The sequence below is a fragment of the Ascaphus truei genome, chromosome 15 (assembly GCF_040206685.1).
Source record: "Ascaphus truei isolate aAscTru1 chromosome 15, aAscTru1.hap1, whole genome shotgun sequence".
NCBI classification, from domain to species: domain Eukaryota; kingdom Metazoa; phylum Chordata; class Amphibia; order Anura; family Ascaphidae; genus Ascaphus; species Ascaphus truei.
Window position 1 is genome coordinate 35,390,386 of NC_134497.1, and position 23,322 is coordinate 35,413,707.

The 23,322-nt window shown below is 45.3% G+C and overlaps 2 protein-coding genes across 5 annotated transcripts in view; one reads left to right on the top strand and one right to left on the bottom strand.

The window, feature by feature from the left end:
* LOC142466801 (uncharacterized) overlaps nucleotides 1-16,000 on the top strand; it is a 39,952-nt gene extending 23,952 nt beyond the window's left edge. For 3 of the 4 annotated variants that reach the window (XM_075572251.1, XM_075572250.1, XM_075572252.1), the window contains one exon: nucleotides 14,416-16,000. In XM_075572251.1, the coding sequence (XP_075428366.1) occupies nucleotides 14,523-15,581 (1,059 nt within the window). In that variant the 5' untranslated portion in view covers nucleotides 14,416-14,522 and the 3' untranslated portion in view covers nucleotides 15,582-16,000. Of the gene's footprint in view, nucleotides 1-1,174; nucleotides 3,587-14,415 lie in introns of those variants that run through there. The other variant, XM_075572249.1, reaches the window with a different exon arrangement.
* Nucleotides 1-23,322, bottom strand: part of LOC142466804 (uncharacterized) — a 345,151-nt gene that overhangs the window by 185,332 nt on the left and 136,497 nt on the right. The gene's annotated exons all lie outside the window — the stretch shown is intronic.

Here is a 23,322-nt window from a genome sequence, read left to right on the forward strand (position 1 = left end):
GATCTATATAGATGTGCAAAAATTTGTTAAAAAGCTAGCACTTAAAAGTTTTTTTGCAAAAAATAAAACATCTATTGACGAAAATATAGAGGGTACAAATAGTAACTACACTAAGTTTAAACCAACATCAACCTTTTACCCCAAATTTGCAAGGGGCAATTTAGTGGAATCATTCGCAGAAATGGTCACAGCAGACTTGGAGAGACACATCTCGAAGGAGAAAAGAAAGAAAGACAATCTTAGTTTTGATGAGAAACAGGCAATAACACAATTAGAGAACAACAAACAAATAGTGATTAAATCGGCGGACAAGGGAGGGGGCATTGTAGTCATGGATGCGGCTTACTACATTGAGGAGTCGAGACGCATTCTTGATGATCAAGATACCTACCTCCCTTTAAACTGTAATACCACATCGAAATATCAGGAGACACTAAAACTTCTATTGGAGGGAGCAGTAAGTGATGGTGTCATAAATGATAGGGAACATGAATTTTTGTATAATTTACATCCAAGAATCCCTATCTTTTATATGATACCGAAGATTCATAAAGACCTTATGAGACCACCTGGTCGCCCTATAATATCGGGCATAGGATCTATTACTTCAGCATTATCTGAGTACATTGATCACCATCTACAAAAATATGTAGTCAAATTGCGCTCACATCTACGAGACACCACGCACATCTTGCAAATCCTGAGGGACCTACAATGGCAACAGGACTATATCATAGTCACTGCAGATGTAACATCGCTATATACCGTAATTTCACACACTAAAGGATGCGAAGCAACTAGAACAATATTAGAGAATGACAAATCCATGCCAACCACACTAGTCAAATTCTTGATGGAATCAATCAATTACACCCTAAGACATAATTATTTCTTATTTAAAGAACAATTCTATCTACAGACATGTGGCACCACCATGGGTACAAAATTCGCTCCCAGTTACGCGAACCTATATATGGGTAAGTGGGAGGATGACACCATCTGGTCCAATAGAGAACTGGGGGCGAATCTTGTCCTATGGCGGCGCTACATAGACGACGTCTTATTCATTTGGAGGGGTACAGTTGGAGAATTAGAAACATTCAAAATATATCTTAACAGCAATGATAGAAACTTGACCTTCACGTTTAAGGAAAGTAAAAGCTGCATTGAGTTTTTGGACTTACAGTTATACACAGAAAACAACATCTTAAAAACCAAAACCTATTACAAACCGGTCCAGGCAAACAACTACTTACTGGCCAGCAGTCATCACAATCCAAATTGGATTAAAAACATTCCCAAAGGACAACTAGTCAGGATTAAACGCAACTGCACAGACCCCCAAATCTTTGATGTCCAGGCACAGGAATTAAAACAAAAATTCATTGACCGAGAATATAACAAACATCAATTGGATAATGCCATAGAGACTGTAAAGGCCATGACAAGGTCAGACCTATTGGAATATAAACCAAAACAAAAAACAAATATGACAGTTGATACAGTTGCTTTCATCACAAAATACAGTTCTCTAGCACCACAGATTGTGAAAACATTTGACAAATACTGGGGCCTTTTACGGCAAGACAACATCCTGAAAGAATTTCTGAAAGACAGACCAGAGATTTATTTCAGGAAAGCAAATAATCTGAAAACAAAACTGTCACCTAGTTGTCCATTCAGTAGAGATGCACAAAACAATAGAGATACAATTAAGGGATATTTTCCATGCGCTAAATGTATAGCATGTCAATTCAGCATCAAAACCAAAAAGTTTATTTCCAACAACACATTGAAAGAATATCCTATCAGATCACTTATAAATTGCCATAGCCAATATGCCATCTATTTGTTGGAATGCCCGTGTGGCCTGCAATATGTGGGCCGCACGGGCAGAACATTACAAAGAAGACTTGGAGAGCACATTTATAACATCAAAAGAGGCTTTGAAGCCCACAATGTGTCTCTCCATTTCAAACTAAAACATTCATAAAGCCCTGAAGGACTAAAATGCCATGCCATAGAGTGTCCCACATTCTGTAAAAGAGGGGGAGATAAACTAAACATCATATCTAGAAGAGAGTCCTATTGGATTTTCGAATTAAAAACCCTCAGTCCAAAAGGTTTGAATGTTGAATTTGATTTGACATCATTCCTCAAATAATGTAGATTTCGTATGATCTGACTGGGTGCCCTGTCCCTTGTCCGCCGACAAACTCAGCTATCATGAAATTGCCTGTCCAACATCACAAAATACAGTATGCACTATATATGAGTTTATGCACTAAATATTCATATAATCACTAAACTATAATATTATTCACCACATTGCATTATACAAATAATCTCATTAATGTCACTATCACTTAATGAATAAAATAAAAAAATATATATATTATTTAGGTAGTTAGCACTATTATCACGTTAATTTTCAATTTGTATAATTCACATTATTGCAGTCTTCAATACATTATTCAATAATTTGTCTTTAAGATATGTGTCTCTCCAAAGTAAATTTTCTAAAAAAGACCATTTAGAGTATTTTTGCTCAAGATCAAATCCATACTCACATCCAAAGAATGGTATGGAATATATTACTAACATTTATTTATTCTGGTGTAAATCATTGGGGTATAAGTTCACTAACAACATATTACATTTTCTATATGAATTCAAGTATACAAATACAAGTAGAATTAAAAGTTGTCAATTTTTCCATAAGGTTTATTATATATGTCACCCTGTAAAATGTTTGTTGCATATTAATTGTTGCCAAATAGTAATTGTAGAACAATGTTTGCAAAATGATTAATGACTATTATATACCATGTGTCTAGACCCACGCATGGTATGATTCCATCCAAACTGACAAATGATTTCATTATTACATATAACTGCACTTGTGCTAAAATTAATTTTCCCTTTAAAAGGGACAGAAAGCACTAAGGTATACATCGCTTAATGTTTGATGTTTAAGCAATAAATGATCTGATGTTTGGATGAAAAGAACACATATTATGTGATATATAAGTATATATTTCTATTTGCAGCAAATTACAGCTATAATATGTCCATATTCATCCACCTGTATATTCATCCGTGTATGTACGCACTGGCTTAGCTATATGTACACAAAAAAATGCTATGTAAACAAATGTCAGTGCAAAGATTTTGTGCATTACGGTTTATGACTGTTCATTACTGTTTATTCCTGTTTAACAATGTTTAGAAACACAGGACACTTATCAGGACTCTTATTAGGGCGTTCCCACCAAATTATCATAATTAAATCATCAAGGGTTTAAAAGGAAGCACAACCCCATGTAACAGACATCCCTGACGAAGAAACCCAGCATTAAGGAGTTTCGAAACGCGTAGGAAGGTTTTTGGCCATCCAGGGACCCCGTAGCTGTGCACACCAGACGGTGACGTCAGCGGGAGGAGACGGTTAGAAACTACTCGGTTGGCAGCAGACCACGAGGACCGCAGGAAATCTCCCCGCACTAAAGGACGCCCTGCACCCCACGGCAAGCGGCTATCCCTGGCAAAAGACCCCGAACCACTGTACATGTCCTACTCATGGACGGTGAGTAGGATTTCAGTTTTACTATACGGCGGAGCAACGTAGCTTCCTTTAAGCACAAGCGCTTGGAAGCTCACGTCTTATTATTTGTCTCAAAGATAATACACTATTGCGGTGTTTTTGTTTATTTCTTGTTCCCTTCTCTGAGGTATTCCCTGTAAGAAGAAATCACTGCACAAGACTCTATTCCATTCTTCATCCTTAGCGCCATAGGAGGCTATTCCTCCAGGAGTGGCATAATTTCACCCACCCTGTGCTGGAGTAACTTCACTGCGGCTGCAGTCACATGAGCTGTGTTGGAAAGTACAGAAAGGATTGTTTCATGCTGCTCCAAATCCTCTTCTAGTTGTGTCTTTGCCCGACCAGCTGTCAGTAACCCATTCTCTTCACACCGGGCAATGAGCCTGGCATGATCCCAGGAACGGAATTTCCCTGCTCGCTTGTCCATGCTTCACCCGCAGGCAACAAGATATGGCACAAAGAGAGACTGTGTTTTTCGCTTCTCTTGCAAATCGTGTGTGTGCTATCTCATGCTTTGGGAGATCTTAACTTCGAGTCTCCCTCTATGCCAGGCCTGCACAACTCCAGGTTTTCAGGATATCCATACTTCAGCACAGCTGGCTCAATTAATGGCTCAGTCATACTGAGCCACTAATTAACCCAGCTGTGCTGAAGTAGGGATATCCTGTAAACCTGGCCTGTTTACGGCCCTCGAGGACTGGAGTTGTGCAGGCCTGCTCTATGCTATAGTACCCCGCAAGATACTATATCATAGGTTCAACCAGATCCCACCGCTGCCACCAGTTAATATAAGCCTGTCACGGGGGACCAAGGTTTTTAACACCTTAATATCTGGATCCTTTAATTGACCAAAGCAAGAGATAAAATTAATTTTAATTTATTTACACAAGAAACACACACAGCTTGATTTACAAAATACCACGAATAAACACTTGCTGGAACGAGCCAAAACAAAATAAAATGTCCACAGAACGAAATTCACAGAAATCAAGTCTCTAGGCATCAATTCCCAGAGCAGGGTTGATGCGTAAATAGAGCCATGAGACAGTCTTTGGCTAGGGGCACTGCTTGAGACTCTCCGCTGAAATTAATATTTTTGTTCTGTCCTTGCAGGATTCGTTTTCCAATCCTTAGTTCTAACGAACTTTTGAAGCAGAATCCTTAGTTGCGATGGAATCGTCCTTGTACCGCACGATTTAGTCTTAGAGGTATCTTCTGTACAAGATGGAACATAGATGGAACTAACTCCTGACTGGCTGCACCGGACTTTTAAAACCTTAAAAGCCTATCTGTATCATGTGCAGCCAATCTTTGGCATGGGAACCAATAGTCCCACCTATAGCCAGGTTCTGCCAGTCCTGCGAAACCTGGCACAAAGCCTCAGTATAGCCACTGAGCATGTGTGACAAACTCCATCTTCCCTCACTTGTCACTTAGCATATGGAACCCTGGCCCTCTTACAGGGTGCCGCTCAGTCTCCTTCACCCCTTCTTGCTAACAAAAGATTTAACACGTCCGTATCTTGGACCGCCTTTGAAGCTTAGGGGCGGAGTAGCCACTGTGTCTCCCATGCAAATGTACCTTCCTCCACCCTGAATTACTTACTCTGAACATTACCTTACTAAACTTATAAATCTTGGGGGACTTTTAAAAACCATTTTCTTTTCCCCTTACTGTTTTGGTTTGTGCTGAAGCAGGGGGATTTGGTGGTGAGCTGCAAATTGCTTCAAAGGGAGGATTTTATCCGGTGGTGTGTTCCTCATGTCCTCAGGAATCTGGGGGATTCCTGCGTACATGTTTCGGGGTAACCCGCAACCCGACCCTCCTTCTACTCAAACATACTCTGACAAAATGTTACCATAAAATCACCCTGAAACTCACTATCTGCACATTATTATACAAACAGTTATATACTATAATTGGGTTGAAGAGCTGACACTCAAAATTCCCCAATATAGCTCAGGGGCAGCCAGCCAGGCATAATACCTTTATTTTGTGGCCTGGGTACCCTTTCACAGTCAAACACCCGTCTTGGCGGCCCTGATGGCTGCGCAGGGTGCCCGGGGCAGCTGGGCCCCCTGACTCACCGGGCCAGGGACGCCAACCCCAGCAGAACCCTCCCTGGTGGTGGCCCTGCCCAGGGAAATAATAAACTGACGGTTGTTATTACCACAATTTGAAGGTGGTATATATCAAGATTGTGGTAATAATTTACTGGGTGCGATATTTGGGCCAATCTCGCGATATGGGAATTAACGTGACCGTTAATAATGTGTTACATACCGCATTGGGTTAATATTTCTATCGTAGGATTCTGTATTGTGTATTATTACAGAAACCTATGATCAAAATAACATTAACCCATTCCATGCCTGTGGTTACCATGGTATACCACAGGCACCAAAGGGGTTAATACTTAATTAAAAGAAAACATTACCTAACCCTGTTGACCCCATTAGTGGCCAGTAAAACATTGCCATTGTAGTCGCTACGGTAATTAAGGGGTTTACCCCTCTCACCACCACCCCCACCCCCCACGGGAAGCCTAACCACCCTCCCCAGGGCAACTACCGCCATCACCCACGTCCTCTATCCCCGCCTGTGACGGGAGACACGCTTAATAACACATTTATATTTCGTGGATCCTGATTGAGCAGAACAGGTTGAGCAAAATAAACTGAGATTTATTCCCTTGATAGGCAAACACACGACAACTGCAGAATAAACTTAATAATTACACGTACGGGTATAGGAACAGGAGATAATGTCCAGAAAGGTGCCAAAGCACCAGAAGATTGTCTTTTTGCAAATTGCCAAATAAATAGCCAGTCCAATCCTTCTGTGAAAGTGCAAAGTCTTTTCTGGTTCTCTGGGGATTTTCTGGATCCCCAGGGCTAACGAAATCCTGAAGCAGGGCAAGTTCCCTTGTTGCGATGTTTTTAACCCCTTGCGTTCTGGAATCGTAGCCGCTGTACTTAGGTCTTATCCGCTTGAAGAAATCAGGTAACAACAGCAACAGCAACAGCACAGCAACAACAGCAACAACATAGGAATGAGGGGTACAGGCCTTTTTAAGGACAAGGGCCTGTGGGGTTTACATTAGCCTCATCCCATTGGCAAGGAATTATCTTCCTCCTATCAGAACCTGCCTTGTCACATGTGCAAATCCTACAGCCAACCCAGGTAACTGAGCATGCTCAATAAGCAGCTTAGTAGCACTGCTAAGTAAAAAGGGGCCATTCATTTCTGGGGACGCAATGTCTGGAGTTTGGTCCCAAGGTGTGAAATATCTAGGAGGAGTAACAGGACCTGCTACTCAGAAACATCCTAATTAAGTGACACTTTAAGAATCTGGGGCCTTTCATGTATGCATAACATTTGTTCCTTAATGCATTACAAAGGCAGGCAGAAAAAAAATTGCATCCTGCCGGTACATTTTAAAACTGCAACAGAAAGGCACTTCATCAAAATATATGTTTCCCTTATGACAAAGTTATATTTTTAATATGTGTGTTCTTGGGTTACACTGAGGCTGCACCCCCAAAAATCAGGGTGCTGGCTTTCTCCGTTCCTAAATTAGCAGTCTTAAAAGGGGAACAGCATATAATATTAACCCCTTCATCCCCAATGCGAAATAGGGGTAACCAGCCGAGCCCACTGCCTTTATTAATGCGCTGATTACCCCCATTTTCGCCACATCTCCCCCACTCAAAGTCCAAGGTTTGCCCTGGCCACCTCCTCTGGTGGTTGGGCTGACCGGATGGTTTTTGAAGTCATTAGGTCTTGGGGATTGTCCTGCCGGGAGAGGCCATCAGCGTTCCCATGCTCACTGCCTTTCTTGTGCTGAATGGTGAAGTCACATTCTTGCAAGGCAAGGCTCCAGCGCAAGAGCTTGGCAATCTCTCCCGACACCCTCTGCAACCAATTTAGGGGGTTATGGACAGTGATAACAGTGAAGTGTCTGCCATACAGAGAGGGCTGTAGCTTCTTTAGCGCCCATACTATGGCCAGACACTCCTTCTCAATAGTGGCATATGCCCCTTCTCTGGGCAGCCGCTTGCGGCCCAGAAACATCATTGGAGGTTCCCTGACCTCCTCCCCCACCTGGCTGAGCACAGCACCAATGCCAACGTCTGAGGCATCAGTCTGCTCCAGAAACTTCTTGGAATAATCTGGAGCGGCCAGTATAGGAGCGCTGGCTAGTGCAGTCTTCAAAGCCTGAAATGCCTTTTCCCAGGCTGGAGACCAGACTACCAGCAAAGACAGTCGCTTCTGGGTCAAGTCAGTCAGGGGTTTAGCAACGGTACTATACTGGGGAACAAACTTCCTATAGTAGCCTGCAGTGCCTAGAAATGCCATGTCCTGCTGCTTGGTTTTGGGAGTGGGCCACTGCACTACTGCCTCTACCTTAGCTGGTTCTGGCTTGAGGTGCCCTCCACCCACCCTATGCCCTAGGTATAAGACTTCAGCCATCCCTACTAAGCACTTGGTGGGTTTTAAGGCGAGACCTGCCTCCCTAATCCTGGCTAGCACCGCAGCTACATGAATTAAGTGTGATTCCCAGGAGTTACTGAACACAGCAAAATCATCCAGATAAGCCCTTGCAAACCCTTGCATACCCTCTAGCAAACGATTGACCAGGCGTTGGAAGGTAGCCGGTGCATTCTTCATCCCAAATGGCATCACTAAGAACTCATAGAGGCCACTTGGGGTGATGAAAGCCGACTTCTCCCGAGCCTCCTGGGTCAAAGGGATCAGCCAGTACCCTTTACTGAGATCCCTGGGGTCAGATACCTTGCCCCCGCGAGTTCATCCAGCAACTCATCCATGCGGGGCATGGGGTAGGCATCTGAAACCGTCCCTGCATTGAGCTGCCGGTAGTCCACATAGAACCGGGTGATCCCATCCTTCTTAGGCACTAGGACTACCAGACAAGCCCAAGGGCTCTGGGATGGTACAATTACCCCTAGGGCCAGCATCTCCTCCACCTCCCTCTCTATACTGCCCTTCACCTCTGCTGACACTCTATAAGCGTGCTTATGCAGAGGTCTCAGATCCCCTGTAAGCACTGGGTGCTCAGTGATGTGTGTCCTCCCTGGCTTGTCCGTGAACAGAGCCCTATACTGCTCTAGTATTGCTGCTACCTGTCCTGGATACAAACCCCAGATCTGCCTGAAGCCAACTATCCTCTCCCTGTATGTTCCTACATACCTCTGCACTCTCTCTAGTGCCCTCCTGACCAGGCGGTGGGAGGTAGCCAGAGCATTCCTCATCCGGAATGGCACCCTGAAAAACTCACAGAGGCCATTCTGAAGGCTGAAGACTGACCCCCCCCTTTGCCTTCCTCTCTACACTGTCTGCCACCTCTGCTGATACTCCATAGATATTCTTATGCAGAGGATGCAGATCCCCTGGGAGCACAGGCTGATGTGTACTATGTGCCCTGCCCAGCTTGTCTGAGCTACTTCCTGAAACATGTTCCCCATTCCTGGTAACAGGTTCAGGAGCATCTGCACATAATCACCCGCTTTACCCTCTGGCTGGCAGGCGTCCCAGGGGTGGCCAAAGTCTGCCACTGCCCCTGCTGCCTCCGGCCAGAAGTAAGGCTGCAACAGCTGGGTTCTCATGTGAGTGACCCCCTGATGCCCCACTAGTGGACTGGGGAAGGCTACCTGCAACACTTGCTGCCTACCCTCCCTGGGTCCCACTAACCGTCTTCTACCTGTCCAGACCTTGGCTAACCCGGTAGAACCTGGCTCCCTACCTGAGAGCCCACGGTGCCACAGCCTGTGGTCTGACCCCCTGCTTTCCCAGGACTCGGGCACCCGCAGTCCCATACCTTCTAAGCTGGGGTCAGCTTTCACCGCATCCCTATCTGCTGTCCCTAATTCTAACCACCCACCCTTAGTCTCTAAGTCAGGGGTAACAGGAACAGGTAAAGGGAACAGTAAGTCAGTCACTGGTCGCGACTCAGTAGTCTGGCTTACCTGTCTGGTCTCCGCAGAGGCCACTGAAACCGTTGGTCCCAAATGCAGGGGGACAGAGGTTGGTTCTGCTGTGATTCCTGATGACAGGCTCTTAGGAATCGCCGCAACAGCAGGCAATTCCGCAGCAACCACACAGATCACAGGCTCCAGGTTATTGCTAAGGCGCACCTCAGCAGTTTCCCTGGACAAAACCCCCACCTCCCTCATGCCATGATTGGCACCCCCATCCAAAATGATCTGGGCACCCTGTAAGGACCGCAGCCCTCCATCAGGCATGGTTCTTTGCACCCCGGTGCCCGGGAGCAAATCTTCTGGCTGCACCAGAATAACAGCAGCACCCAAATCTGGCAAGCTCCCTGCTTGCCGATCACCAAAGGTAACCCTCCGTGGGTGCCTGCTCAGGACATCAGCAGGCTGCATCTCGACAGATGCACTTGGACATCCTCTGCTCACTGCTGCTGGCTCTGAGGTGACAAAAGCAGCATCTGCCTGGGACATCCCTCTTGGTTGTGGCTCCATGGCTGTGCTCTGTTCCTCTCTGTGGGCCAGCCCAATCTGGGTTAGTGGCCCTGCAGCTTGTGAACGTTGCCCCTGATGGGGTCCCCCAGACTGCTCACGGTCCGGGCAATGTGGCCGGATGTGGCCCACCTTGTGGCAATGATAGCACCGTCTCTCAAGCTTGAACTCCCCAGTATAGGGCGTGTCGCTGCCCACTGTATGTTTGGGAGTCCGCTGAGGTGCAGACAGGTCCCCCCTAGCCGGAATGGCTACCTCTCTGGGGACTGCTGCGTTGCTCACCAAGGCTCCGCTGGTTACATATTCATTTGCTGGCTCTGCTGCTTCCACAGCAGTTACTCTAGGAACGTCCTGTTCCCCGCTGACAAGGTGGGAATGAGGGGGCCTTCCAAGCGCTGTCAACAGGAGCTGGAGTCGCTGTTGATAGCTAAGCTCTTCTCCCCAGGCGGTGAGGAGTGCAATGAGTCCAGAGGTAGCCAGTCCGGTCGCCGCAGCGACTGATCCATCTGCACCCCCTGGCACCACGCCACCCTCTTCCAGGCGGTCACTGACATCCTTCCCCTGTCCTTGCAGCCCCGGAGCTGGAGAGATCTCTTGCACTCCGGGCTGAGTACTGTCTGCTGGCGGGGCCATCCTGCCCTCATATTCTTCTAAATCCTCTTCCAGCTGACTCTTTGAACGACCGTCTGTCGTGAAGCCGTACCCCACACATCTCTCCACTATCTGCGCCCGGTTCCAGGTACAAAACCTTCCTGAGCGTGGACTCATGGTGCCACTGGGGTATGACTCCAGAGACCAATGAATTATCTCATGCTTCTTTGGAAGTGTGTGTAAGTTGCCACTTGTCTGAGGAGCTTGCAATCTACAAGGTCCTCACTATATTACAGAACCCCACAGGAAACTGGAATATAGGCTCAATCAGTATCTCACCAGCTGCCACCAGTTTTAAACGCCTGTGACGGGAGACGCGCTTAATAACACATTTATATTTCGTGGATCCTGATTGAGCAGAACAGGTTGAGCAAAATAAACTGAGATTTATTCCCTTGATAGGCAAACACACGACAACTGCAGAATAAACGTAATAATTATACGTACGGGTATAGGAACAGGAGATAATGTCCAGAAAGGTGCCAAAGCACCAGAAGATTGTCTTTTAAAATGTAGTCCTTTTGCAAATTGCCAAATAAATAACCAGTCCAATCCTTTTGTGAAAGTGCAAAGTCTTTTCTGGTTCTCTGGGGATTTTCTGGATCCCCAGGGCTAACGAAATCCTGAAGCAGGGCAAGTTCCCTTGTTGCGATGTTTTTAATCCCTTGCGTTCTGGAATCGTAGCCGCTGTACTTGGGTCTTATCCGCTTGAAGAAATCAGGTAACAACAGCAACAGTAACAACAGCAACACAGCAACAACACAGGAATGAGGGGTACAGGCCTTTTTAAGGACAAGGGCCTGTGGGGTTTACATTAGCCTCATCCCATTGGCAAGGAATTATCTTCCTCCTATCAGAACCTGCCTTGTCACATGTGCAAATCCTACAGCCAACCCAGGTAACTGAGCATGCTCAGTAAGCAGCTTGGTAGCACTGCTAAGTGAAAAGGGGCCACTCATTTCTGGGGACGCAATGTCTGGAGTTTGGTCCCAAGGTGTGAAATATCTAGGAGGAGTAACAGGACCTGCTACTCAGAAACATCCTGATTAAGTGACACTTTAAGAATCTGGGGTCTTTCATGTATGCATAACATTTGTTCCTTAATGCATTACAAAGGCAGGCAGAAAAAAAATAGCATCCTGCCGGTACATTTTAAAACTGCAACAGAAAGGCACTTCATCAAAAATATATGTTTCCCTTATGACAAAGTTATATTTTTAATATGTGTGTTCTTGGGGGGTTACACTGAGGCTGCACCCCCAAAAATCAGGGTGCTGGCTCACTCCGTTCCTAAATTAGCAGTCTTAAAAGGGGAACAGCATATAATATTAACCCCTTCATCCCCAATACGAAATAGGGGTAACCAGCCGAGCCCACTGCCTTTATTAATGCGCTGATTACCCCCATTTTCGCCACACCGCCCCCTTGTCAACTAATGCCCAATATCACTGTTAGACAAATGAGGTTTTAAACATTGACACAAAATATATACACGTGTAAAAAAAAACAATCAAGAACATTCAAAATACAGTTAGGTCCAGAAATAATTGGACACTGACACAATTTTCATATTTTTGGGTCTGTCCGCCACCACAATGGATTTGATATGAAACAACTGAGATGCAATAGAAGTGCAGACTTTCAGCTTTAATTCAAGGGGTTGATCAAAAATATCGTATGAAACGTTTAGGAATTGCAACCATTTTCATACGCAGTCCCATTATTTCAGGGGTATAGAAAAAATTGGGGAATGACCCCCATATGAATCTGCGGCTACCAAAACCGAGGTAGTAGATATATCAGTCCAATAGTAGCAAGAGAAAGACACCACTTAGTTACTGTTTTAAAACACTTAGAAACTGCATCCAGTCGAACTAATACAGGGTGGGGGGGCTAGCAACGCCGGTAGAAGTACAGATGGACACGTCCAGAGAAATGCCCAAAGGTAAGTCCATGAATTCCGGTAAACATAAACCTCACCTGCACCATGTGTCCTCGGATGTTAGAATCAGCGGTCAGTACTCACGATATACTTCTGTGATCTGCCTATGATGCTGATTGTTGAGCAGCACGATTGCCTGCTGTATGTGGTGTCCGCGTGCCCCAGCCGGAAATGACGAACAAAGTGAAAGGAAAAAACAGGTGACACGGCGGTCACAGCTCCTCCAATCAGCCAAACGCATTAGAAAAAATAAAAAACTTTATTAAATTAACAATGTGTATACCTTTAATTCCTCCACCATCTTTTAGTAGCAAATTTGTGACCAATTCAACACTATTGTTTTTAACCCTTGTTTTTATTCATTTTTTCTTCGATTAATATGTTTGTTTTGACATTTCACTGTGTTTGTTATTTGCATGAGACACTTCTTATATCCGAATATATAGTGTGATTTAATGTTAATTCATTAATCATCAGGAGAGAAGGGGAGGTTTGCCCCAGTTATTCTGTAGCCAATCGGATTGTAGTTCAACCTATATAGGAATGGTCTCATGATTAGGAAATTCACTCTTTGATAAAGTCTGCATCCGGACGAAACGCGTCAGAGTTTTATTCTTGCTGATGTTCACATTGTTAATTTAATAAAGTTTTTTATTTTTTCTAATGCGTTTGGCTGATTGGAGGAGCTGTGACCGCCGTGTCACCCGTTTTTTCCTTTCCCATTATTCAGGGGCTCACATGTAATTGGACAAATTAACACAATCATAAATAAAATGTTCATTTTTAATACTTTGTCGAGAATCCTTTGCAGGCAATAACTGCTTGAAGTCTGGAACGCATGGACATCACCAAACGCTGGGTTTCCTCCTTTGTGATGGTCTGCCAGGCCTTTACTGCAGCTGTCTTCAGTTGTTTGTTCGTGGGTCTTTCTGCATTAAGTTTTGTCTTCAGCAAGTAAAATGCATGCTCGATCGGGTTGAGATCAGGTGATTGACTCGGCCATTGCAGAATATTCCACTTCTTTGCCTTAAATAACTCCTGGGTTGCTTTCGCAGTATGTTTTGGGTCATTGTCCATCTGTAAAGTGAAGCGCCGTCCAATCAACTTCGCTGAATTTGGCTGAATCTGAGCAGACAATATATCCCTATACACTTCAGAATTAACCCGGCTGTTCTGTCTTCTGTCACATCATCAATAAACACTAGTGACCCAGTGCCATTGTAAGCCATGCATGCCCATGCCATCACACTGCCTCCACCGTGTTTTACAGATGATGTTGTATGCTTCGGATCATGAGCCGTTCCAAACCTTCTCCATACTTTTGGGGGTGGGAGGGGGGGGGCAGATATCCATATTGGCGATAAATGGTAACCCAGTAATAAATTAATCAACAAATTAAAATAAATTGATAACCCCCATTTATTACCTCAGGGACTAAGGATTTGAAAATATTTTTGCCACTTTAATTGGTGTTTTGCAGCTAGTCAGATTTCCTTTTAAATGGTTAAATATTATTAAACACTTTAAATGTATGATACACTACATCTACTCTCCCGGCCCTAATGCTGCACATGTTGTGTTAAACCCTTCATTTTTACAATGTACATCTACAGTTTACTTTCATCCTGAATTTTTTGTGATATGCCAACTTACCTCTCTTGCATGATCTTTCGTAAGACAGTTTGTGTAACAGTGACTTTTTTTGTCTCGTCTAGTACAAAAACACGCACCAATAATCCACCAATGCCAGCACTGCAAGGTTGCTTTTAGCAGTCATGATTACCTCGTCAAACATCTGAAGATCAAACACCCAAATGAGTATATGGAAAAGATGAAGACAGAAAAATCTTGCAACATTCCAATAAATATGACAGAAAATGCATCTTTCAACCAGTCAAGGCAATTAATAAAAAATGTAACTGCTTCCCATTCCAAAATCTATATATTAGCAGCTGCCACAGGAAAAGATCTTGGAGAAAGTGGGAAGAGTCTGACTTGGTTATCAGACCAGAATGCACAGAAGAGAACACAGACCGGGCACAGAAAGCATGTATGTGGGGAATGTGGGAAGGGATTTAGTCAGTTATCCGGTCTCACCATACACAAGAGGACACACACAGGGGAGAGACCGCATTTATGTGGGGAATGTGGGAAGGGATTTAGGAACTCATCCAACCTGAACAAACACAAGAGGACACACACAGGGGAGAGACCGCATGTATGTGGGGAATGTGGGAAGGGATTTAGGGACTCATCCAACCTGAATACACACAAGAGGACACACACAGGGGAGAGACCGCATGTATGTGGGGAATGTGGGAAGGGATTTAGTGACTTATCCAGCCTGAACAGACACAAGAGGACACACACAGGGGAGAGACCGCATGTATGTGGGGAATGTGGGAAGAGATTTAGTGTTTCATCCAACCTGGACGCACACAAGAGGACACACACAGGGGAGAGACCGCATTTATGTGGGGAATGTGGGAAGGGATTTAGGGACTCATCCAACCTGAACACACACAAGAGGACACACACAGGGGAGAGACCGCATGTATGTGGGGAATGTGGAAAGGGATTTAGGGACTCATCCAACCTAAACACACACAAGAGGACACACACAGGGGAGAGACCGCATGTATGTGGGGAATGTGGGAAGGGATTTAGTCAGTTATCCAATCTGAATACACACAAGATGACACATACAGGGGAGAGACCGCATGTATGTGGGGAATGTGGAAAGGGATTTAGTCTGTTATCCCACCTGAACATACACAAGAGGACACATACAGGGGAGAGACCGCATGTATGTGGGGAATGTGGGAAGGGATTTAGGGACTCATCCAACCTGAACACACACAAGAGGACACACACAGGGTAGAGACCACATGTATGTGGGGAATGTGGGAAGGGATTTAGTCAGTTATCCGGTCTGAACATACACAAGAGGACACACACAGGGGAGAGACCGCATGAATGTGGGAAGGGATTTAGTGACTTATCCAGCCTGAGGACACATAGTGGCGAGACCTATCTCTAAAGTCAGGCATTCTTATTGATAACCAGCGACTAAGACGCTCACATATAGGTGCACACGTGTATCTGTGTTATGCTAAATTGCAATGAAAAGTGAATTTAGTTTATGGTGCATAAAACGAGCATTTTAAAAGTTTTAAAAAGTTATAACATTTTAAATGCAGGTTATTTGTATAATTCTTATTGTTGTTTTATTTAAAGAAAAGTGTTCTTAATGTTTTATATTTCCATGCTGTTGGTTCTAATAAAATGTGCGTTTCCCATTATGCTGAAATGGTGTGTAGCCTCACTTAGCTTTGAATCAGAATAGTTTTGCCGTGACTATTACGCCGCAGGTGTTAGGCTGAAGACTGACTCTCCCCCACTAGCCGCTTCTAATGTAAATGTTATTACTGTTTATGGGGTTAATTTAAGTAGTTTTAGCGGTTAGAGTGGGGGTTTTAGGATACGGGTTTAAGGTAAGGGGGGCTTAGGATACAGGGGCTTTAGGGAAGGGGGTTGTCATGGTAACTTTATGACAAGATATAATTTACACCAAAAATATCTGGGTTGAACTGGACACGGCTGAGATATGATAAAATATAATATATTCCTTGAAAAAGGTGAACACACAAGATATATACAAATAACAGACAAAATATAGATACTTACTTAAGATGGAATGATGAAACAGTCAAATCTGGACTGGCAGTTCATACAGCAATCTTGAAAATCACAAAGACACTAGCCATAGGCTGAGCCTTGTTTATATACAATTATTTCCCATTGAACACAACCTAAACCCAGCCCCTCTCATAAATCAGTGGTGAGGTTGACAGTCTAACCCAGAGTAAAACTCCTCCCACCCAAGGACGTTTAAAAACTGCTTTTCCTATCTAAATAACTTCAGTTCAGTAATACTTACTGGCACGCGAGACATATTAATACATTCCGGCACGCATGACGCTCCCAATGAGACTAAATATTACCATGTAATACTAAAATTAAGAGAGATATTAATATTTGTCTCTTAGTACCTGCTAGACATCATGTGTCTGTAATCATTATGTGCGAATCGGTCCCACGGATCCACAGGTGTTACTTTTAGCATGTTCAGCCGAGGACATCTCATAATATTCTTATATTTAATTAGGTCACTCATTCTGATATCTCCTTCTGTAACTGCACCCCTGGCCCCCATAACCCCTTGTCAAGAAATGCTTTGAAGCTGGACCTCCTGCGTAGAGAACGTTTGTCACAGGTGCTATATTTCACACCCAATGCTCCAGACCTGGGTCCTAGCTGTCTCTACCAGCAATATACCCTTGGCCTGCAAATTAGGTATTAACATACACAAACCCCCTCTGTACTTTTCACACCCAACTTCAATCAAGCCTTTTGAAGCCCAGATATTTCTGAAAAGACACCACACATATTTGTATGTCCCTAAAACTGTAGCTCATTAACCCCTTAAGCCCCAGTGTGTGTGGTGCAGACACTTACATGGTGATAATACATTGTAACGGGAATATACATTAGGATGCTGAAGCAAGGTAAAAACACATTACTGGACCACAGTCCAGTTAACCCCTTGCTTCCCAGGTGAGAGTAGGGGATGGCCAAATGGGGTGTAGCCCCTTTAATCCCGGGCCAAACCCCCTCTCCCATGACACCTCCCCTGCTCAATGGGTGCCTTGTGCCCCAGCTGCCCACCCTGGCACTGGGACACCACTGGCATCCTTGAAGCACTCAATAAGTCCTGAGGGGTTGGCCTGGCAAAATGGTCCTCCGGCATTGTCCAGTACATTGTCCTGGCCACATTGGATAGTGAAGTCCAGACCCTGCTGAGCAGGGCTCCAACGTGGCCGCCGGGCATCCTCCTTTGCCACCCTCTGCCCCCCACCCAGTGCCTGGTGAACCAAGCCCATTGTGAAGGGGCACCTCTGCAGACCAGGCTGCATACTGCTCAGAGACTGGCATGTCTCTGCACCAGCGAGAGACCAGCTATCAAGCACAGGCCGTTGCTTTCCTGTCAACCAAGTCTGGGAAAGAGCTATGTCACTATCCTGTAGGGACCCTACCTGCCCTGGCCCTGTGCTCCCCTGTAGCTGCTCCGCTATACCCTTGCCTCTCCTCCCTGGCTCTGGGGCAGTCCCCACCCCGAGTGGCATGACTTCTAGATTCCAGAAACCACCTGGGGTGCTGACTCCTACCCTCTCCTGTGCCTCCTGGGACAAAGTACCCAGATGCTTTGTTCCTGCCCACACAACTGAAGGCCAGGAAACAAGCACCTGCTACCACCACTGCTGCTAGGGCCAGCATCACTCCTCTCCCCTCCACTGTGCTGCCCTTCCTCCCTGTAGCTACTCTTGGCTGCCCTGGGGACAGAACCCTCTGCTGTACCCCCCTAGCCCTGGCTACAGCTCCTGGATGCCTACCTACCCACAGCCCTACCTCTGGGAACCCTGGGGAATCTGTCAGGGGGGTCACTCCTGGAAAGTCAGAACAAAGAACCTCCTGCCTACCTAGCCCATCCCTAGCTTCTGCCAGCTGCCTGACACCCCACTGACCTATCTCCCCCTGCTCCATAGTGTCTCCCTGCCTAGCCTCCCCTAGGCCCAGCACCTCAGCCCCTGCTGATGACTCCTGCTGCTTACCTCCCTGCAGCCCACCTGCACTCCGCTCCCCCCTAGGCAATCCTAACCCAGAAACTGGAACTATCTGAGTACACCTCCCTCCCTGACCTTGTCTCCCCCTTACCAGGGATGAGCTCAGGGGCACCCCTCCAGATGCAACTGCCTTAGCTCTTGGCTGGCAGGCATCCCTGGGGTGGCACAAGCTTGTTGACAGCACCGAGCATTATTGTGGCCCGCTTGTTGACAGTGATAGCGTGCGGCGCCTGCCGGAGCTCCTCCACCACCGGTGGACAACCCCCCAGCAAGGGGCTGCTGAGTCCAGAGCGGAAGAGCTCGATCTCCGGGCTCATTCCGGAGCGTCTCCGCTGCCGGTGGACTACCTCCCACAAGAGGCTGCTGAGTCCAGAGCGGAGTTGCTTGAGCGCCGGGCTCGTGCCGGAGCTTTTCTGCCGCCGGTGGACTACCCCCCGCAAGGGGCTGCTGAGTCCAGAGAGGAGATGCTTGAGTGCCGTGTCCTGGGAGGGGGTAAGCGGGTCGGTGCGGCACCGATGCCAGGAACTGGGTCCACTTCGCCGGGAACCACGTCTTGCCCAACGCACACACCAGTGCTAGCTCTTTCATGGAAAACGGACGGGCCGCCGCAACGGCCGTTACCTCTACTGGTGCAAGACTTCCGTGGTCTCCGAGACCACCTGATCCCTCCCCAAATCTCTGCCATCCCGGAGCTGGGTCCATTCCCTGCTCTCCAAGCGGTTTGATGGTTACGGCAGCTGAAGCGGTGGTGCTTTGCTCAGCCGGACGGGTTTCATGCTCACCGATCGCCGCCTCTCAGCCTTGCCGGCTGCCAGTCCCCGCGCCGACTTGATGCACTCCTCCGGTTTCGGTACCCAGCTCCAGTCACGTGGATGGCCAGCACTTTGGTTCTGGAGGCAATACTTCTCACAAGTAGGGGAACAGTGAGGAGGTGCCATATCTTGTGTTATATGTTGTACACTGTGTCCAATATCTTTAGCCTTAGGAAATCGCAATTCACCTCGAGTTCCCACTATATTACAGAGTCCCGCAGTACACTGTAATACAGGTTCAGTTCAATCCCACCGCTGCCACCAGTTAATTATATGCTTGTCACGGTAACTTTATGACAAGATATAATTTACACCAAAAATACATGGGTTGAACTGGACACGGCTGAGATATGATAAAATATAATATATTCCTTGAAAAAGGTGAACACACGAGATAAACAAATAACAGACAAAATATAGACACTTACTTAAGATGGAATGATGAAACAGTCAAATCTGGACTGGCAGTTCATACAGCAATCTTGAAAATCACAAAGACACTAGCCATAGGCTGAGCCTTGTTTATATACAATTATTTCCCATTGAACACAACCTAAACCCAGCCCCTCTCATAAATCAGTGGTGAGGTTGACAGTCTAACCCAGAGTAAAACTCCTCCCACCCAAGGACGTTTAAAAACTGCTTTTCCTATCTAAATAACTTCAGTTCAGTAATACTTACTGGCACGCGAGACATATTAATACATTCCGGCACGCATGACGCTCCCAATGAGATTAAATATTACCGTGTAATACTAAAATTAAGAGAGATATTAACATCTGTCTCTTAGTACCTGCTAGACATCATGTGTCTGTAATCATTATGTGCGAATCGGTCCCACGGATCCATAGATGTTACTTTTAGCATGTTGAGCCGAGGACATCTCAGAATATTCTTATAATTAATAAGGTCACTCATTCTGATATCTCCTTCTGTAGCCGCACCCCTGGCCCCCATAACCCCTTGTCAAGAAATGCTTTGAAGCTGGACCTCCTGCGTAGAGAACGTTTGTCACAGGTGCTATATTTCACACCCAATGCTCCAGACCTGGGTCGTAGCTGTCTCTACCAGCAATATACCCATGGACTGCAAATTAGGTATTAACATACACAAACCCCCTCTGTACTTTTCACACCCAACTTCAATCAAGCCTTTTGAAGCCCAGATATTTCTGAAAAGACACCACACATATTTGTATGTTCCTAAAACTGTAGCTCATTAACCCCTTAAGCCCCAGTGTGTGTGGTGCAGACACTTACATGGTGATAATACATTGTAACAGGGGAATATACATTAGGATGCTGACGCAAGGTAAAAACACATTACTGGACCACAGTCCAGTAAAACCTTTGCTTTCCATGTGAGAGTAGTGGGTGGCCGAATGGGGTGTAACCACTTTAATCCCGGGCCAAACCCCCTCTCCCATGACAGGGGTTTAGGCACTTAATTTAGCGGTGAAAAGGCTAGCGGTGTGGTGAGTCGTGGCGAAACGGCCGCGACCAAATGTCCTACAGTGTCCCGTGAATACTGAGGTAGAGGACAGAGACACATACTAACGTCCCCAGTGAGGGACATTAATGCAGCCGCCTTTAAATACTGTATATCATGTTCCTTTAATATCTCTAGGGAGCAGCAAGGGCTGACCATCTATTTCACAGGTTACACGTAGACATGAAAAGGCACCTGAGGGGTTAAGTGTCCCTTTATTATTGACATATGCAGTAATGATGTAACAAGTGGTGCCACCTCACGCAGGGACCTTTCCCACTGATGGTTACACTTGCACACCTCTATGGCAGAGATTCCTGTTACACATGCGCTGGCGTTACCTCCCCACAAGCACATTGCCAGGCTGAGGGAGGTGTTCATATGGGAATCTGAGGCAAACATCTATAGTCAGAATCCAGGAGACACACACACAACTATATTTTGTATTTGTAACTCTAACCCAGAATGAAAAGCATTTAGCTGTGGGGGGCAGGGCATTGGCGATTTACTATTCACTATCAGTATGCAGCATCGGCGTGCTCATGCCCGAAATCCCAAAGGAAGAATGTGATTGGGCCTACCATGCACCCCACTGGTATTTGAACCTTGCTTTCTCCCGATCGGGGTACCCCTGTAACTGTCAGCTCAAGGCGCGAAGGCTAACCGGCATTGGGACCTTCGTGAGGGAGTTTTCAATCTCCCAAGGGTGGTGTTGCCTGGGGTTTTGTAGCACTTTTTTGGAAACTAAATAAAATGGTGATTTAAAAGAAGAAAATATACCTAGAGATAATGGCCTCTAGTATACAGCACACGGAAACATAACATAAGAACAGTATCCCATAGGAAAAGGGAGAGAGTAAAAAGATGTATAGCGAAGAAAAAGAGGATATGTAGGGGGGATATTATTTCTAGTCCCTAGCACCGTTAGTGGTTATTATATTACTAATTTAAGTACTCATTATTTGCTTAGTCTGTTGCAGGCAGTTTGTTTTGTTGTAATATTTATGGTTGTTGAACCCACTTGTGGGGTCTTTTCTCTGCCTGGCACGACGGTGTGTATTATAATTTCAAAATGGATTTTGTTAGCTGTGAGCAAAGGTGGATTTTTGCTTCAGGCCAGAAATGGAAAAAAGGAAGCCGGTTTAAGCCTTGTGCTGAATCAGCTGACAGATGTTGTATCGTGACTCAACGCCAAAGAAGCTGAACTGGCAGCTGCACTGAGTGAAAAAAGAAATGCAGAAGGATAGCTTCAAGACCTGAGGAAGGATCTGGAGTCTGAGCGTGCTGGCCGCAAGATGGCAGAGAAACAAAAGCGTGACTTGTACGAGGCACTCAAGGCCCTAAAGACTGAGCATGATGCTATGTTGGACTCTACTGCTGCCCAGCTGGAGGTTTCTCAGCTAAAGTTGGAGAAAAAGGTATTGGCCCGGCCCAAGCGTCTGTATCCCACAGAAACGAATGCCAGTGAAGACAACGGTACAGTGAGAGCGGAGGACACCGCCCAATTGAAAAACAAGATTAAAAAGTTTGAACCGCCTGAGCAAGTGAGGCGCTCCAGGAAGCGTGACGGCAATACCTTTGCAGTATTACAGTCTACTTTCCACAAGGCATGGAATTGGAAGGCCAAGTTGCGATGGAGTAACACAGTAAGAATCCAGTCATACTGCAGTGTCCATGGGACCCAAAGTGGATTCCTTGTCATTTTTTGCAGCCATGTTTTAAGCAGACAGGTTTAAAGTAGAATGTTAGTGCTGAAGTTTAAAAGGAAGTTGGGAACTCTATTGAATTACTGATCATCTTTTTCTTCTCTTCTCGGGTAAACCATATTTCAAATTGTCTGTCGTCAAACCATCCCCTGCTGTGTCTACTTAAGTTATTGCTAGGTAAAACCATATTTCAAATTGTCTGTCTGTCTTCAAATCATCCCTTGAAGTGTCTTAATTCAATTCAGCTTTCACACTTGGGCAAGACAACACCCATCTTAGAAAATCCATCTGTTTTAATGTCCCTCACGTGCAAATTTTGACAGAATTTTAAACGAGATAAAGAGGTTCAGGCTAAAATTAAAAAATTGGAAGAATCTGTTATTGGCATAAAACAAAAAAGTTTCAGAGAGACAAATTAGACTACTTAAAGGACCAGGTTAGCAATTGGTCAAATAAAAATGTGGAGATAAAAGATAAGGATACTTCTAAACCGAACGAGAGGTTAAAATCAACCGATTCAATAAGTAGTCCTAAAATACTAGTGTCAGATGACCAGATTCATGTCACCAAGTTTGATAGACAATATTCTACCCATAAGGAACCTTTGAGAGATTTTAGAGTTTATGATTATAATCAGAATCAGTATCCCCCTAGAGAGTATAATCCCCAAATGGGGAATAATTATAGAGGGGGTAATTTTAATTATCACAAGAGACAGTACTATGAAAATCCTTATTCATATAGAGAGAATCAAAATTTTCATCAACCTCCACATTGGGGACCAAATTATCACAAGGGAGGATACAAAAGGTTTAGTAAACATCCCAGAAGAGATCAGTGGAGAGATTCTAAATTCCCATATGATCAGCATGAATATTCTAGACCACAGGAAGCATCAAAAAATGTTTATGGAAAACATGGTTATTCCAAAC